The sequence below is a fragment of the Patagioenas fasciata genome, chromosome 5, assembly GCF_037038585.1.
Source record: "Patagioenas fasciata isolate bPatFas1 chromosome 5, bPatFas1.hap1, whole genome shotgun sequence".
NCBI lineage: Eukaryota > Metazoa > Chordata > Aves > Columbiformes > Columbidae > Patagioenas > Patagioenas fasciata.
In genome coordinates, this window is record NC_092524.1 from 63,778,414 (window position 1) to 63,797,551 (window position 19,138).

The window sequence follows — 19,138 nt, forward strand, 5'->3', positions numbered from 1 at the left end:
TGCTTTACTCTCTTTGATCATTCCCAGCTGGTAAGCTTTTTCTTTATAGCAAAAAAAAAAAAAAAGGCACAACTGCACCAAGCCCCAATATTTCAACAGAACCTTCTCCTTCCTCCCCTTTATCTTTCTTTTCTTGCGCTAATCCCCACTGCTTGATTATAATCCAACTTAATACGACTAACTTCATTGTCTCCTTAGTTTCTTATCATGATTCCCATCATATCCCCCAATACAGAGATGATGATGGGCCAGTTCAGTTATTAGAACAAAAGGAGGATATAAGTCATGAAAATATAAACACTACAGTCATATACATCTAATCTAATTATGGGGAAAAGATGTATGGCTATACCTTACTTTTATTAAATATACTTACAACACGGGCAGCAATGTCCGTCTTCAGTTGTATTTCATGATCTTGCAGTGTCTCTAATTTTGTTTCTATACCAGCAGTAAGAGATTTTTCTTCTTGGTTTTCCCTCTCTTTTTCCATTATACATTTAATAGCAGAAAACTTTGCTTGCATCATATTCTGAATTGCCTCCCATCGCATCTTTTCGTACTGCATCATTTTTAAGTCTAACAGAAGTGGCTGCTGGAGCTGTAACTGAATATGCTTTATGATGTGGAATATATGTTCTACTTCATTCTGGATATCTTCCTTGTTTACATCCTGGAGACCAGAGACCAAGTTTTGAAGAAACTGATTCAATTCCTCAACATCTTTCTCCAGGGTCTTTATTTCTTGCCTCTTAGATTCTTTCAGTGGTGTATCAAAGATCTCATTTTTGTTTATTTGATTTGCTGCCTCCTGGGTTAAGCACAAGATTTGTTGAACTGTCTGACGCAGAATCTGTGCAGCTATAAGATTCTCAGCAGGAGACGAGCTAGAGCTATCTTTTATGATGTTAGCTTCTTTTCTTATGGTGGATGTTGCAGTCTGGATTTTATTTAGCAATGTCTGAATCTTATCACATTCCCTAACAACATTATCGAGGCGTATTATCTTCCCTTTAATCTTATTTTTAATTTTAAAAAATTTAGTTTGCAATTCATCCACCTCCTGTGAGTCCCATTCTAGACCTACACATTCAAAGATTTCTTTGTACTTCATTATTTGTGACAAATTGGACTGAAAAGCTAATACTTTTTCTCTCAGTGCTTTGCATTTATCCCTCACTTCCTGCTTGGCACCTAATATATCATCTTCTTCCAGGTTTATTTCATCAAAGTGTAGAACATTAAGATCTTGCTGCAGTGAAGTTATTCCTTCAGCAAACTCTCTGTAGACACCTATCTTTTTTTCTACTTCACGAAGTTTACCCTGAATTTGCCTCTGTGTCTTCTTTGCTCTGTTCTTCAGACTTCTTAATTGATCAATCAAAAATAGTTGTTCAGACAGGCTCAGTTCCCCAGCTGTGACCTGACTCTCTTTACAGTGGGATGAGATAAGGCCTTCTATTTCCTGTACATCCTTTAAAATCTCTTTCAAAAGGTCATGTTGATTGATTAATTCTGACCATGTGCTGGTTTGGTTCATGTCAGGCCTGGCAAGCATCTCAGCATTTCGAAGCTGACAGTGAACCTTCTCTATTTCCGCAATAAGTCTTTGTCTCTCCTCCAGTTGGAGCTCTAGGTGCTGTAATCTTTGAGCTGATTTTAGAACAAGAGCCTTGTATGAATTCTGCAACGCTTGTAAAAGGGAGGTCATATCAGAGATCTCCTCTGGCTTCAAGTTGGGAGCAATCTGCTGGAGACCATGATCCAGTGATACAATTTCAGGCTCTCTATTTAGAACATCATCTCTCATAAGCTGACAACTTTTGATCTGTGATTTAACATCACTGGGGAAAAGTGCTGCTTTCTGATCAAGAGAAGAGAGGGAATCTTTGACCCATGAAATATTTTCTTTCAGCCTCTTCATCATTTCATGTTTCATGAGAGCAGTACCGGTGATCTGAACATCTTCTTGAGGAGTTTGTTGCACGGATAATGCTTCCAATTTGCTCTGCAAATCATATATAGAGTTCTCCAAAGCTGCCTTCTCTTGATCACTCCAAATTCTTTTCATCTGCAGTTCACTCCTTCTTTTTAATAGAGAAAGGCCATGTTTAATGTCCTGTACCTCCGTGGTCCAAAGTACAGGGCATCTGGCTTTTCCTTCAGCTGAGGAACGTAACTCTGCTTGTAAATACTGTTCTTGTATCAGTCTCTGAATATCCTGTGCTTTATTCATAAGCAAGTTAAATTCGTCGATTTCTGCCACAACTTGATCATGTTTCTTCTGCACTGTCTGTTCCATGTGTTGCCACCATTGCTCCAGTCGTCTCATCTGGCTTTCGGTTAACACTTTATCCATGCATGTTAAATGCTGAGATAAACCTTCTTGCTGAGTTTTCAACTGGTTTAAGACATCTCTTTCTTTTCGTAAGGACTCTATGCATGCCTTAATTTTCTCCAGAAGAACCGTATTGTTCATAGGACCCCTACAAAAAAAACATGAGTAGTGTTTAAAACAAAGATTATCCTAAAACATGGACTAGACATATTTTTAAAAGAGAGTTTCACTGTGTAAAAAAAATATTCACTCACTTTATTCACATGTATCTCCCAATGTTCTCTCACAAATTTCCAAACGACTGCTGCAGTATTATTATTTCCTGCTTATCCGTACAGCACAAGTTATTTCTATCTATCTCTACAGAAAACGTATATTCTAATCTAAACTCTCTAAAACTGTAGTATATACTAATATAGAATGTCTTATTTCCTAAAAGAATGTAGTCTCCCTTTAAAGTTACAATAAATAAAATTGTAAAAATCTACTATAGTACTATATCATGTCTAAGGGAATCTACAACACTTTATGGCTATTTCAGATTTACAATGAAGATAAAAGTTATAAGAAAAACTTCAAAAAATACCATTAATTCACGATTAATTTGGAGAAGTTTATCTACTCATCTCTTATTTCCAGAAGTATATTGAAATTCACACCTAAAACATATTTAGAAGCTAGATTCTTATTATTTTTTTCAATCTCTTTGTTATAAATTAACATTTTTATAAATTATTTTAAAGATTTTCAAATTATTGTGATAGATTGTTGTAACCAATCTGCTAGTTCCATGTTTTGAATGGAAATTCATAAAAGGCACTACATATTGGTTACCTCTGAATTGGTACTGTAGATCTATCTATTGCCACAGAATTCTTCCTATCAAATCAGGTTAATTTTCAGAATAATAAGATATTTCCCCCAGAAAAAAAAAAATAAAATAAAACTGATGAATCCTTGAAGAAAAATTAGTATTGAAGTACTAATTGAAATCTGCCATATTTTTGCAAAATATATTTTATTAAGTTTTTTGTATAGGTTTTTAGCACAGCAACTATTTCTTTGGTTTGACAAAAAAGAGTAGATGTCGCTCAAGGATAGCAGCAAATCACCAGAAATGCTTCTGTTTAAGGCTGGTTAAACTTACAAACCTATGAGACTTCTCTTGCTACATAATGTTAATGAGATGGATAAACATCATATTCTTGTCTGAGCATTATGGTAAGAAATTCAGCCTAGAACCATATTTGTGCTGCAACCTATTAACAGAAACTCACAACTTTACTTACATTTTTATGTTATCTTTCTCTGTTGACAAATTTTTCATTGAGGACTGTGCAGCAGAAAGATTCTTCTGGTACTCGTTAACTAAACAGTACTGTTGTTGCTTCACTGCCTTAAGAGCATCGAGCTCTTGAAGCAGCCTGTCCCAGCAGGGCACCGCAGGCTCGGGGCTTTGCAGCTCTGCTCTGTTTGATCCTGTTGCATCGGGAAACACTTCCTGACTGTGACACAAAGATTTCGCTTTCCATGTTTCCAGTTCAGTTTGCAATTTCTACAAGCAAGTCCACCGCAGAGATAGGATTAAAAGAGGATCTTAAACACTTTCAGCACAAAATACAGTTATATGCTGATATATCTACCAGCATACGCTTGCTCAGTCACACACAAATGAATACACGAGCCTGTGCACATCATGGAAGCACACACACAATCACAGGTGTATGTACAACTGCACTCAGGAGCAGCAGTACAAAATATGGTATGCACATGGGCATATTTGCATTAAGGCACAGTGTTCATAGATTACCTGACGAATCATGCAGTCAAACCTTAGATAACACTATATGCAACAGTTTTGTTCTGTTCAAGTGAATCATAATTCTGTAGGTGTGTCACTACATTAACAATGAGGAATGGCTTTGCAATTTCCATACCTCTAGCTCTTTTAGTTGTTCATTTATGAGCACGATATCCAGTTCAGCCACTTCATTTTTCAGCTCATTGACCTTTTGTTCCTCTTCAAAATATTCAGTATTTACTTGCACTCCAGGAAATAGTTCCTTCTGGACAACCACTTCTGCAACTGTGTCCTACAATGCAAAACAGGATTTTTATTTCTGAAGGTCCTAAACCAACAGGTTTTCTGACTGCAACACTTGGCTTTGCATATTTAAGCTGTGCCTGAATCCTGCTGTGGCTTCCCCTCCAACCTCTGTAGGTCAAACAGGACCCAGATGTTGGAATCTCCATCACCACCCTCCACCTCTGCAGTCACCATGGCTTGCCAGCACTGCTCAGATAGCTATGAAATCTCTGCCCATCATTTTAAGTTTGAAACTCTGACATCCCCACCTTCAAAAAACATCTTCCCCGCACCCATCTCTGCTACTGAGAAATTCACAGGTCTGTACTGTCTTTTCCCCCTCCTCCTTACAGAGCCATGGACCTTTAACCTTTTCTCACATCCACATTCCTTCTGCTCAGCACCTGCCTTGATATACTGCTGTGTCCTTCACCAGGACCATCTCTTCAACTGTTCTTCACAGAGCAGCTCATGCATGAAGCATCTTGGCTGTGATACAAAGCCACAGCTGCTACCACCACAAGTGCTATCAAAGATCAGGGTAAGACGAGAGCATTAAGGGAGCCATGTCTCAATCGGAGTGCGGAGAAAGGGAATGGGGGGCTCCAGAGCCAGTCCCTGGCATGGCCATCATTCCCACACGGACAAAAAGACAAGTCACTTGGATGTGGTCAGGTTTAACAGCCCATCAGCTGAGGTCACTGCCCAAGTGGATGCTCTCAGCCAGCCCCAGTTCAAAATCCTCTGAATCACCTTCAGCTACTGCAGACAACAGCATAAATGAAATGTCATAGGCTTATTGGATCACAAGGCAATAACTTAGAAGTCTTTCTGCATCTCCCTTCTCACAGTACCTGTCTATATCTGGTGTAAACTGGGATCTGTTCCGCATGTAGACTTCATGGGAGCAAATGCATACAAATATATAGATATGACTACAGTGTGAGCTTCTCCATGGTACCACCACATAAAATGAGCAACAATAAAATATTATTGTTTGATAAACTTACCGGATTGCTACTTCAGATGCTATTTACTAGGAAGCAGACAGCTGTCCCTTCAGCCATATTATTCGCAAGGTGTAACTGTCATCTGTCTCTCTGTGGGTCATGACCTATCCAAAATATATCTGCTCCCACAAGTGGGAAACGTAGCCCATTGTAAACATTATCAGAAAAGAATAATTCTATTTATTTGAACTCTTTTGGTTATTTTCAGTCAAGACTGAAGTGGACCACTCATGAAACAGTCAATCAGAGAACTTTTCCACTTCTCTCTGTACACATCTGTAGCGGTTGCATCAATTCAGACATAAGATTTAATCTTAAGAGACTTTGGAGTGCCATAGAACCGAAATAAGCAGAAAAACTCAGCTAAGCTATCACAGAGTGAGGAGGAAATCCACTTTACCAGATTGAAATACAAACACATCAAAACGCACAGAAAAGTAAGTGTCCTGACACAAAGAGGTCCACAGTATAGTCCACAGTCTAAATCCTTTCTTAACCAACACCTTCCTCAGGAAATCAGCAGAATCTACTTCCCCTTTCCTTTGCAAGCTATAAATCGATTGAATACAAACACTTAAAGATTAAAATCCTGATCAAGGATCTGGATGAGGGGTTGGAGTGCACCCTCAATAAGTTTGCAGAAGACACCAAATTGGGTGGGAGTGTTGATCTGCTCAGAGGTAGGAAGGCTCTACAGAGGGATCTGGACCGGCTGGATAGTTGGGCTGAGGCCAATTGTATGAGGTTTAACAAGGTTTAACTAGGCCAAGTGCCGCATTCTGCACTTGGGTCACAACAACCCTAGGCAGTGCTACAGGCTCGGGGAAGAGTGGCTGGAAAGCTGCCTGGTGGAGAAGGATCTGGGATGTTGATCGACAGCTGCTGATCACGAGCCAGCAGTGTGCCCAGGTGGCCAAAAAGGCCAACAGCATCCTGGCTTGTATCAGGAACAGTGTGGCCAGCAGGACTAGAGAAGTGATCGTGTCCCTGTACTCAGCACTGGTGAGGCCACACCTTGAACATTTTCTTCAGCTTTGGGCCCCTCACTACAGGAAAGACAATGAAATGCTGGAGCATGTCCAAAGAAGAGCAATAAAACTCTTGAAGTGTCTGGAGCACCGAGGAAAATGGAATTGTTTAGTCTGGAGAACAGGAGGCTGAGAGAAGACCTTACTGCTGTCCACAACTACCTGAAAGGAGGTTGTAGCATAGAGGGTGTTGGTCTCTTCTCCCAAGTAGCAAGTGGTAGGATAAGAAATGGCTTTAAGTCATGCCAGGGGAAGTTTAGACTGGATATTAGGAAAAATTTCTTCCCTGGAAGGGTTGTCAGGTATTGGAATAGGCTGCCCAGGGAAGCACTAGAGTTGCCATCCCTGAGGTAGATGTGGCACTTAAGGACATGGTTTAGTGGTGGACTTTGCACTGTTAGGTTTACAGTTGGACTTGATGATCTTAAAGGTCTTTTTCCAACCTAAATGATTCTACGATGATTATACTGTTCTTTAAATGCTTTTCAATAATATCCAGTATGATCTTCTCCATAATTTCTCCAGAAACTGAGGTTAGACTAACAGGTCTGTAGTTTCCTGGGTCTGCCCTCACCCTTTCCTTGTAAATTGGAATAACGTTGGCTGGCTTCCAGTCAGCAAGGACCTCTGCAGACTACCAAGACCTTTGAGAGGTTTTGTTGGGGTTTCCGGTTAGAGCAGATGTGCAAGTCCCAAGTAAGACCTGCCAACGGACAGGCCAGCTGTGGACCTGCCTATAGATTTAACTGTGAAGATTAGATCTGGTCCTACCTTCAATTTAAGAATGTGGTGATCAAGGATCAGCAGTCCCAGAGCACTTGCGATAAAACACCCTAATTCTTATAGAAGAATAGACCTAGTAATGTCATTTAATAATGTGCCTTGTTATTCTTTCAGCTTGAATTCCTTCTGCTTTTACTATTTTATTTTCCTATGGTGGATCACCCTCGGATTTCAGTTTTCCGATCTGCCTGCCTTACGATAGCAGAGACTATCACAGCTAACTGTAATAACATGGAAAGAAGTTGTATTGATTAACAATTTAATGAGAAACTCTAAATATCATAAAATAAATACCAATTATGCTGGCTCTGAAACCCAGTATTGCTCTTTTGAGCAGATCCATTGAAAAAGATGATGTCGCTTGCACTTCGGATAAAGCTGAAAACTACCATGGATATAAAGCAGAACTATACACAATGGTCTTATTTTGATGTGACAGGAATTGCCTCTTCTTTTATAACAGAACTTCAGCTGAAGCCCATGTGGAAACAAAAATTCAGTGACTGACAACTTTAGCTTGAAATGACTGAATGTGGGTTACCTCATGTGCAGAAACTGGGGGATTTGATTCCAAACCATCTTCCTCAGATGCTGCGGATTTCGGGACTCGACTCTTCTGGCACACGCTTTGTTGAACCTGCTCCACATCTTCTCTATATGACTGATTCTTCACATCACTAGGTTTCTCCTTTTGGTGCAAGAAAAATAAAAGAAACAAGTAATCAAAAAGCCCTAATCAAGCCTGCTGAGTAGTAATTACAGTGCTTGAGATGACAAAGTTATGAAGCCCATAATTATAGGTAGATGAGAAAAACCACAATTACATCTCATAATTTATTGTGGGCAAGTTTATGGTCAAGGAAAACATTTAGAAAAAGTAGTCTTGTAATTTTGTTATAAATTTTTAGAAAAATTGCGAATCACAAGAGTTCTTTCTCTGACCTACACTGTTCATGTTTCATTATTCTAAGCAAGGACCGTGAACTGTGTACCCCCTAGATGCAGTTTTGAATGCATGCTTTTAAAAGTTTAGCTTTTTCCTGAGGCTCCAATCTTATACCGTAGACAGAGAGTCTGTGGTTAGACACCCAGTCAATTGATTATCAAGCAGGATATTCCTCTGGGCAGCCCAGGGATTTGCTGTATGTACATGTTCAGGTATTTGCTGACTCTAAGTTCTGCCTGAGTTTGTTTATCATCTGAGGACAGATGAAATAAAACAGCCACCTACACAAGATAAAGAATAGCAAATCCTTACAGCATGACCATGGTGCAGAGAATAGCACTGGGGACCTATCTGTGCTGTATGGATACCTGAGCTAGTGGTTGCAAGTCAGATAGGATAAAGAATGAAAGTAGCCCACTCGCAATCTGGAATGAACAAATTTACCCCAATTCTCAGCAAGCCCATGAGTGCACACTGCGCTCCATCTTGTCACAAATATGCTGCTTTCAACATCTCACACAGTTTGTTAAAACTGAAAGTCCAAGGAAAGTCTTCTCTATAACACCCCTTCGGAGAGGGTATGACAGCAACAAGACCCCTGTGAGCCTCCTCATCTCCAACAAGAACTGAGCCTCTTCCTACTCGTTTTGGCTCCAGCACCTAAACACTGCTCTAGATTGTTAAAATTCCCCTTGTATCAGGGTCCACCAAACAGGACACAGCATTTCAAATGCAGTCTCACACATGGAAAGTAAATACATAAATAAGAAATCCAAATAAATGAAAGAAACTCAAGCAAAATAATAGTATTCAAGCAAAACGGTAAGAAGACTTCACAATATGTCCAGGTGACTTGGAATGCAGTGTGCTCGGCAAACCACTAATGAAAAGCAAAAAATTGCCTCCCTACTAATTTTAAATGTATGGAAAAGGATTCAGAGAATTAACACATACTAAGCATACAGCACATCAGACCAAAACAGCTCAGTGTAACTTGAGGTTTTTAGTATTTATTTATTAGTAGTATCCTCCTCACTGCAGCTAAACTATCTACATATACCCTCAACTTCAATCACTCTTGTGTAATCTCATGTCCAGTTACCTCTGCCAGATGGGTTTCCGTTCTTGTTTCATCACCTTCGATACCAACACCATCCTGATGCCTTTCCACTTGTGCTTCACCGCCCTGAACTGCATTGTCCAGAACATCCTCTTGGACCCTCTCATGTTTGTCTGTACCTGGGCTCCCTTTATCAGCCTCACCCTGATTTGAAAAACACAAAATGTTTACAGCCAGTAAAGTCATTGTCAAAAATCTAAGGAATATCACACTCCAGAAGCTCTATCTTCGGTTTAGCTTAATGAATGAAGGTAAAGGTTGAGGTAACTCAAATTCAGAGTCTCTTGGAACTCCCTGCTCAGATAGTTTGCTGTATTGGGACCTTAACCACTATGAAACAGTTTCAGGATAAACCAAAGAGGAATAAGAGCTTACATGATTTTTAATACTGTCACAGAAGTTTCTGCTGAGACACATCTGGCCATTCTTAACTATTGATCTGGTTCCTTCTCCAGAAATCCCAGTACAGATCGTTTCCACTCTGATATTTTTATGGTCATCTCTACCAGCTACTCAACGTTCAGATCAATGAGGGAACTCTCCAAATCATTCCCTCAGCTTTGCGTATGTGAAGTCATTTACAGCGTGAACGTCCTGAAGTCCCCTAAAGATCAGTAGTTCCAGGTCAGTAATCTCTACTACCTACTTTGTGCGTGCAGGTGACAAAACCTGTTGAAATCACAGCTATGTTGCAGGTTTTGCATCATGGAGAAGGTAGAACCAAGCCCTGAGGGCTTGTAGAGATCAGACTGATCTCCTGCACACTTCACATGTGCAAGGCTGAGGGGATGTTTTGAAGAACATAATTTATCACTGCTTTCATCAGATAAGGAACTTGTATCTCTGTAAGACTACCAATTTTAAGCAATTATATATGCATTTCTAGTGAACAGACACACAAACAGACATGTATCCAAACGTATTTGTGAGGCACCTGAACAGTCCGCTCCAATCTGTCCTCGCGTTGACTGGCACCCTGTAATGGGCTGTCTGACAATGCACTGCTTTCCTCCAAAAGTGGATCATTTGGCTTCTCTTTCTCCGACATATTTCCATTGACATCTTGAACCTAAGAGAAGTTATATAAAAGAAAACCTGCTTGCGTGACCATAAACACTGTATTTTAACACTAAATATTTGAACAGCAAAAATTATTATCTATGAAAACAAACAGGACAAATATGGTGCTACAGTTGTAAACGAGTCTTATCGGTTTAAGAGAAACTCTCAAAGTTCTTTGGCAGAGGTGTATCTGCAATTTTCTCATCTATACACCTTCTCCCTGATCAAGGATACCTGCTCTAACTACATGCACGCAAAATTATACGCAGGTTGTGTTTAAATGGAAAACAGCAGTTTTGAACAGACATTATTGACTTGTTATGGACTTGTCATAACAAGTTAAGGGAATTCTCACATGTTTGATTTGTACATATATATTTACAGAAGTCTTAATTTCAAGGAAATTAAGGATGCAATATACAAAAGGCATTTGAGAGACAGATGCCTCTTTAACCAGTCTTCCACTGTCATTACTGTCAACAAATACACTCACATCATGCATTTCCAAAGGCTCCTTTAACTCCACTGCTGTAGGGCTCTCTTCTGCAGCAACAGGAGTATCAGAAGTGATCTCTATCTCTCTCTTCAGCATTGTATCTGCCTTATCTTCCTTTTTTATTTCATTACCAAACTCATCTTTCAACTCAAGGGCTTTACTGAAAATATTTTCATCCTTTTGCTTGACATTTTCAAGTCTTTCTTCCAGACTCTTGTGTTCACTTTCAAGTGTTTCAATCTCATCCTTAATAAACTTCTGTCCTGGTGAAGAGGTGTTTTGTTTGACAGTTTCTGCTAAAATCAAAATCTTCTTTAACGTGTCTTCGCATTGACTAAGAGGTCCTTGTTGTTCCTTTAAACACAAAGAAAACATTTTATTGAAAAGTATCTTCAGTCAATATACTTAATGCTAAGATCTAAACTCAATCACTAAAATAACAAATATTTGTTGTGAACAACAAACTGTGCTGAAAAGTACATACAGACCTATTTGTTGTAGAAAGTCAAAAACTAAACCAGTGATTTTAGTCAGCCATTTTTATGAAAAGAGAACATCTGAAGATATGAGTATTACGACAACAATAAAATAACCAGATAGTATGCTGTGAGGTGTGTGGTGATCTTTCCAAGTTCTGAACAGGTGACCACTTCCCTCTCCTGTTCCTTTTTACTTGTTAGAGGTATAGCAAGTTCTGGAGAAAGGGAATTGCAGTGATCCACATCTGAGCTATAGCTTCAGCTTTTAGCAGCTCTCTACGCTCACAGCTACAAGACTGTTACCCATTCTTCCAAAATGCAAAAGAATGCCTAGCTATGCATGAAGGATACTTCTTAAAACTGAACTTGACTCATTGACATTTTCCTAAGCTTTCCACTCTGGTTAACTTAAAGACACTTACCAACACCAAACTTAGTGATCTTTTTACTCCTTATGCCCAGGGAAAAAAAATAGATGAACAAACAAAGTGAAGCACCCGCGGGTGCTGAGGGAGCTGGCTGAGGTCATTGCTGGACTGCTTTCCATCATCTTTGCCAAGTCTTGGGAAATGGGACAGGTGTCTGAGGACTGGAGGAAAGCTAATGTCACTCCAGTCTTCAAAAAGGGCAAGAAGGACAACCCGGGTAACTATAGACCTGTCAGCCTCACCTCCATCCCTGGGAAACTGATGGAACGACTTATCCTTGGTGCCACCTCAAGGCATATCAGGGATAAGAGGGTCATTAGGGGCAGTTAACATGGCTTCACCAAGGGGAAGTCATGCTTGACCAACCTCATTGACTTTTATGAGGACATAACAAGGTGGATGGATGATGGCAGAGCAGTGGATGTGGTCTACCTTGACTTCAGTAAAGCATTTGACAGTCTCCCACAGCATCCTTACAGCTAAACTGAGGGAGTGCGGTCTGGACTGATCAGGTAGTGAGGTGGACTGCGAATTGGCTGAAGGAAAGAAGCCAGAGAGTCGTAGTCAATGGGGCAGAGTCCAGTTGGAGGCCTGTAATTAGTGGAGTGCCTCAGGGGTCAGTACTGGGATCTGTATTATTCAATATATTCATCAATGATTTGGATGAGAGAATAGAGTGTACTATCAGCAAGTTTGCTGATGACACCAAGCTGGGAGGAGTGGTTGACACTCCAGAAGGCTGTGCTGCCATCCAGCGGGACCTGGACAGGCTGGAGAGTTGGGCAGGGAAAAATTGAATGAAATATAACAAGGGCAAGTGTAGAGTATTGCATCTGGGGAAGAACAACTCCAGGTTCCAGTATAAGTTGGGGAACGACCTAGTAGAGAGCAGCAAGGGGAAAGGGACCTGGGGGTCCTGGAGGACAGCAGGATGACCATGAGCCAGCACTGTGCCCTTGTGGCCAAGAAGGCAAATGGCATCCTGGGGTGTATTAGAAGGGGGGTGGTTAGTAGGTCGAGAGAGGTTCTCCTCCCCCTCTACTCTGCCCTGGTGAGACCACATCTGGAATATTGTGTCCTCAGTTCCAGAAAGACAGGGAACTGCTGGAGAGAGTCCAGTGTAGGGCAACAAAGATGATGAAGGGAGGGGAGCATCTCCTGTGCGAGGAAAGGCTGAGAGAGCTGGGTTTCTTTAGCTTGGAGAAGAGGAGACTGAGGGGTGACTTCATTAATGTTTACATGTGTCACGAGAATGGAGCCAGGCTCTTCTCGGTGACAACCAATGGTAGGACAAGGGGTAACGGGTTCAAACTGGAACACAAGAGGTTCCACTTAAATTTGAGAAGAAACTTATTCTCAGTAAGGGTAACAGAACACTGTAATAGGCTGCCCAGGGCAGTTGTGGAGTCTTCTTCCCTGGAGACATTCAAAACCTGCTTGGATGCCTTCCTGTGTAAACACATCTAGGTATTTCTGCTCTGGCAGAGGAATTGGACTGGAAGAGCTTTGAAGGTCCCTTTCAATCCCTGACATTCTGTGATTCTGTGAAGAAGCCTGCGTGCTTGAGCTAGGACAATTCTACCTTCAGTTCAGCTGGCAGTAAAGGTCCACTCAGTTCATCAAGAGTGGTTTTAGGCCTACAGTTATCTTGATAAAAGTAACATCATATATACTTTATATTTTAGAAAGATTTCTTAGTTTTTCAGTTTCACACCATTAGCAGTTCTCTTTTATAAATGTGATGGTCCCTACAAGCCCCCATGGCATGGACCCACTTTCTCCATGATGCAAAATCTGCAACATACCTGTGATTTCAACTGGTTTTGCTCAGCTGATGGTTGTTCCATTGCTCGACCTTCACTATCAGCAAGCTTCTCAGAGATAGTTTTCAGCTCAGTGCTCAGGTCTGTTACCATATCCTGAAACTGCAGGTGTTCTTGAACGTGACTTTCCAGTGTCTGCACTATGGTCTAGAAAGCAAGGAGTTTCTAGAATTAGTCCACCATTAACCCAAACAAACGGAACTCATCCACAGACTGTTGCAACTTTTCCAGGACCTCAGCACCAAAAAATCGCTTGTTTCCCATAAACTATTCAGCTAACCACAGATGCACAAAAATATCTTGCCCTCTTCCCAGCACATCAGGGGCTCCACCATGAACAAAATCTTCATTAGTAGCAGGAAGCAAAAGACTTTGCATTCCATAAGAATATACTTCTAAAAGGGATGTTTTCTATTCAAAATGGATGAAAGATTTGATGCAGAATGCCACATACAGTGTAAATGCAATTTGCACTAAATTGGCTGGAACCAATAACAAACAAGATCCAAGAAAAGCCATTCATGCTTCCATAAGGAAAAAAAGAAAGAAAAAACCCACACGAAACTACTGTGGCTTGGAGATGATAGGAACAAATACTTCCTATTATAGCTATCTGAATCGGTTTATACAGGTAAAAAAATGTTCTTCACACCTTAGTCTCATTTGTTTAAAGATTTATCCCTCTGCAAAGCACAAGGTAGTGAAAAATCTGAGTTTCTGGTGCTTTTTTCAACAGTAAGAGAGAAAGTGAGAGAGAGAGGAATCCCCTGCCCTTCTACAAAGGTCCTTCCACCACTCCCAGTTTTACCCATAGGGGAATAACACTACAGGCACACAGTGAGAACCGCAATCAACAGCCATCCCAATAATCTTGCAAGGTAACAGAGTGAGGTTCCAACCTGTAGCTGGCTGAGGAGATTTTCATGTCGGTGCTTTAATTCCAACCATTCAGCCTCTGTGAAGCAGGGATCCCCGGTGCGACCCTTTAGGTGACCTTCCTGGCTTTCCAATTCATTAAATCGGGAAGTTAAGTCTTCTGCTTTCTGCAGGAGGTTGGTGTAGTTTGTCAGCTGAGCTTGTTTCTCCTGCAAACCAGGCTGAAGGGCAAAACCCATCTCCTGTTGCTGTTTTTCCAGTTCAGTTAGAGCCAGTCTCAGATCTTCTTTGCTTTGCTCATATTGCTCCCTGTTGAACTGAAGTTGCTCTTGAGGGCTAAGAAAAAATATTCCATTTAATAGTATTAAAAATTTGTTTATTCATTACCTAGAAAATGTCAAATTGTGAACAAGTCAACCATTAGAATGAACTGGAGCATACTGAATACTTTTCTTCAGGTTTTAAATTACTGATCAGCTTTAGACTGGAATTTTCAGGGTGAGGGAAATGTAAAACACTGAATTTATTATTGTTGAATGGGACATGAATGCAGGACAAGTGAATCTTAAACCTGAACCTATAAGTCCATAGTTTCTAGCATCTGAGATGTGATGCTCATGCTCTGTACTCTTCTGCTTTTTATTACAGCAGAAGTTCTGTTTAAAAACTACAACTATTTTCCTTGACAACTTCTTATGACAGCCTCCTGAAAGGGAATGTTCTGCAGAAGATACGCATTGCATTGGTTGCAATGAGGATGGGGAAATGTTTCAGATACAGACAGCAAAACCAGCATATGCAATAAGGGCCATGTTAGCACAATCCAGTGACTGCTTTCCTGCCTTGACACTGGATTTCCATGTGTGTGCTTTATAAGCACACGTGCTGATCTGCAGCAGGTGAACAGGTTGCATTTGTCCACAGGAAATACGAAACTATGATCAGTGAGACAAAAGTAACATTTGTATGTTCGCGTTTAGTGATGAAGCTCAGATATTTTCCAGATGGAACTTAAATGCCAACATTTCAAAATATAATCCCACACAAACAAATCCAAATAAATAAAGTCTGGTGATAATTCTGTAAAGTACAGCAGGATAAATAAGGACAAAAGCAAAGCTTAAGTGTTTTGTTTTCTGCCCCTCAAGATTCGTACTTTTTGGCAGATGACAAATACAGCACAGCCTCACATATGTTAAGTACTCTTGCTTCAAGTTCCCCATTCCAGCTTCACGCTGCTGCTGTTACTGTGTCACATCTGTTTTTCACTGGCCTGATCCTGCAAGGTCCTGAGCATCTCTTCAGATGTGCTGAGCATCTCATCTCCTCAACGTACCGTGAAGAGGGTGTTCAGCATTCTGCTGTATTGAATCCAATATAGCCAATGCTCTCTCTTTCTGAATATCACTTGCATTGCTTGTGCTGAGTTCACAGTGATAAGAGAAGACAACTGCATATTCTCAAAACCACTTATTTTTAATAAATCATTGCCTAGACATTTTTTAAAGTATACAGTAGGCCTACTTTAGCTTCCAGTGTTCTCAACAGCAAAGTTCCCAGGGGTTTTACTCAAAGTCAGTTCAATGACATTACAGCAGACTAATATCTTGAAAGTATCTGCGTGTGCAAAATAAGAGCTTCAGTTTGTGTTTACACAACACACCTGGAATCACCTGACGTGTTTAAAGGATCAATTTGGCTCTCAGACACAGTTGCCAGAGTGCCAACAACACTGAAGTGCCTTTGCTGACTTAAAAATACCAGCTGTCACAGCCAAGAAAGCCTCTTACAGAGCCAGAATAAACCAGGCTTTAAAAACTCTACTTTAGAAATCACATCTTGCTGGATTTACCCCAAACTCTCTTCCAAAGCAGTACGAATCTGTGCAAGGGTAGATTCCACCTCTGCTGGGGGGCTATGTCTGGGACTCAGAGTTCAGGTTACATTGCAGCAAAGGGCCACCACAGTGTTCAATCTGTGCATCCTCACACCGCGGTGTTAAATCAGTGCATCCTCACTGCACAGTCTAATAAAACAAGGAGCATTGGGTGCACCTTCTTTCTTTAAATTTAAAGAAGAGTGGCTGAGCTACTTCACTATTAAGAGGGAGTCTGAGGTGAGCTGGACAAACCCCATTATGTGTCCTGCCACCCCCCTTACGCCTCTTGGCTACAGCCCCTACTTGACCATTCAATGCAAACTGTGACCTTCCCCTCCACAATACTGCAGAAATGCAAGCATATTTGTAGGTATCTTGTCCTGCCCTGAAGGAACATGAACTCAATGGAACTGGTGCAAGAAGAAGAGAAGAAAGTCTATGTAGCAGTAAGTGATCCGTACTTCCTCTTTGCAAATTCCACATTACCTTGTACATTCAGTCGCTAGCCGACAAGTGCTTTCCCACTTGTTCTGGAGCTCAGAAACAGTTTGCTGAACCAGTGGCTTCTTATTTTTCTCATCTCCCATTAAAGTTTCTCCTAGAGCTACCATCTTCTGTATTTTGGCCCCTCCTGCTTCTCTTAGAGCTGTGATTTCCTGTATTAAACAAGAAGCAGACGCAGTACATATACAGCTATTTTTGGTTACAAAATAAAAGGTATTACCAATGAGGTTTTTTTCATACTTTGTACACTGCTGCTCAAGACAAAATAATTCCTTCCAATATATCAAATAACTGATTCATGAATGGATATAATCATAGAATGTGTGAGTTGAAAAGGAACCACACGGATCACCAAGTCCAACTCCGGTCCCTGCATATGACCAACTCAAAATTTATACCATGATCATCCAGTTTTAGAAAGCCTGGGGTAATGAAGCTGATTTATTAATTATTCTCTACATAACAAAACCAACATTGTGCTGACAAATAAAAAAAATCTCCAAATCTCAGGAAGACACATTTGTCCCAATACTACTCCTTCCACAGAATGAAACATGCAAATCCGTGCATCCTCATTTGTGCCTACTCGGTTAGGAGGCCTCCTAAGCAGTCAGAAAGGAGACACCATTGAGGCCTGAGAGAACCACCCAGACGATGGAGCAGCCTGATAAACCATGCAAAAACAGCAAAAAAAACACCACCAAATACCCTGCGCACATCAAATAGGCCACAAAAGCACAGGCACTCAGCAGTGACAGTATCTTTTACGAAGTATTGACTCATCAAGCATTCCCCTGATGTTAGCATGAGTTGTGAAGTGGAAAAGGAATACATTTAACATAATACCTTTATCTGATTAATCCTTTCGTCTGATGACAACTCACTGTCCTGTGAATTCAGGTTATTAACAGCCTCCTCGAGCTTTTTGATCCAGCAAGAAACATCCTGGGCAAGTTCTTCAAAATTTTGTCCTTCCACTGGGAGTCTCTCAGTATTCCCTGTCATTTCGCTTACATGTGTTATCAGTGTCTGGTATCTATTAATAAGGTCACTGGCTTCTGAAATGGTTTCATCTGTCAGCCCAGTCTCCCTCAAGGAATTGGCCAGCTGAACCATGGAGTCAAACGGTTTTCTGAAAAACACAAAAAATTAATAAGCATCTATTTGTTGCAACGACAGAGAAATCTTCTTTAGAAGACAATTCTTAGAGACCAAAGAACATGATACCTCTGCATTAATACTGTTTTATTGAAGTTTTCAAGTTTTGTCTCATCTTTTTTGATCTCTTCTAGTTTTACTTCCTGAGCAGTGAGCCACTCTTCCAAGACTCTGCTGCTTTCTACAAGACTAAAGAAAGTATAAAGACACAGGTCAAAATGAGAGGCATTACATGACCAAGACTTCATGACAGCAGTGTTTTGCCAAAAAAAGTAACATAAATATCATGTCCCTGATCAAGCAAAGTTTTAGGCACAAGCGTCATTTTTACTATTTCTTTTTTACACTGAGTCTGCTACAAAGTGTAAAAAAATATGAAGCACACAAAACACTCGCTACCCTTTATTAAAATACCATCTTTAATAAAAAGCAGGGTTGTTTGCCATTCACTATAGCTGTTTGGTAATGAATCATTTTCTATCACTTGTGATTAAAATGTCAGAAACTACATTAGTTCCCTACCTGCTGAGCTGCTGGAGAGAAGCACCAAGTTCCTTTTCCCGTTTCTGACATTTGGAAATCAATCTCTGCAGCTCTGCCTCCTGATCTCTCACACGGTTGGTAAGGTGGTTAATGCTTGCTTTGGGCAAGTAATTCTTCACTTTATTCAATAAAGTTTTAACCTCCTGGATATCTCTGTCTTTGCCTTCAGATGTTAGGAAGTGCTGAATAAGAGCACAAACACAAGATGCATTTGTCAAATTTGCTGTTGTATAATAGATATTTATGTTACAAGAGTTTCTCAACTCCTGTTATCTCCACCAACATTTTCTACAGCAATTCCAGTTCCTGAAAAGGAATACGTGTTAATTCACAGTTTGCTGACTATCCCACTTGTAAATGGGAAAGTTGCTGTTTGTAAAGTAAGGAGAAAGTTAAGTGGATGGTTTGGACTTTCTTCTCTACAGCACAAATACACAGAAAAGAAAGAGAAAAGTAGCATTCAAATCTAGCGCTGACATCACTGCTGCTGTGCAATTGTCATTGCCTCTTGCAGATGTTGCAGTTTTTCCATCTCTTTTCTCTTCATTCTGCCTGAAAATTTGGCTACTACAAAGTGAA

At 40.4% G+C, this 19,138-nt stretch overlaps 1 protein-coding gene across 3 annotated transcripts in view; it reads right to left on the minus strand.

Annotated features, from left to right (window-relative positions):
* Positions 1-19,138, minus strand: part of SYNE2 (spectrin repeat containing nuclear envelope protein 2) — a 196,753-nt gene that overhangs the window by 109,932 nt on the left and 67,683 nt on the right. For all 3 annotated transcript variants that reach the window (XM_065838733.2, XM_065838734.2, XM_065838731.2), the window contains exons 38-50: positions 18,539-18,741; positions 18,086-18,205; positions 17,705-17,990; positions 16,841-17,010; positions 14,499-14,811; positions 13,582-13,746; positions 10,867-11,223; positions 10,246-10,380; positions 9,294-9,455; positions 7,787-7,933; positions 4,276-4,431; positions 3,628-3,893; positions 377-2,486 (exon numbers count right to left, since the gene is read on the minus strand). In XM_065838733.2, the coding sequence (XP_065694805.1) occupies positions 377-2,486; positions 3,628-3,893; positions 4,276-4,431; positions 7,787-7,933; positions 9,294-9,455; positions 10,246-10,380; positions 10,867-11,223; positions 13,582-13,746; positions 14,499-14,811; positions 16,841-17,010; positions 17,705-17,990; positions 18,086-18,205; positions 18,539-18,741 (4,590 nt within the window). The remainder of the gene's footprint in view (positions 1-376; positions 2,487-3,627; positions 3,894-4,275; positions 4,432-7,786; positions 7,934-9,293; positions 9,456-10,245; positions 10,381-10,866; positions 11,224-13,581; positions 13,747-14,498; positions 14,812-16,840; positions 17,011-17,704; positions 17,991-18,085; positions 18,206-18,538; positions 18,742-19,138) is intronic.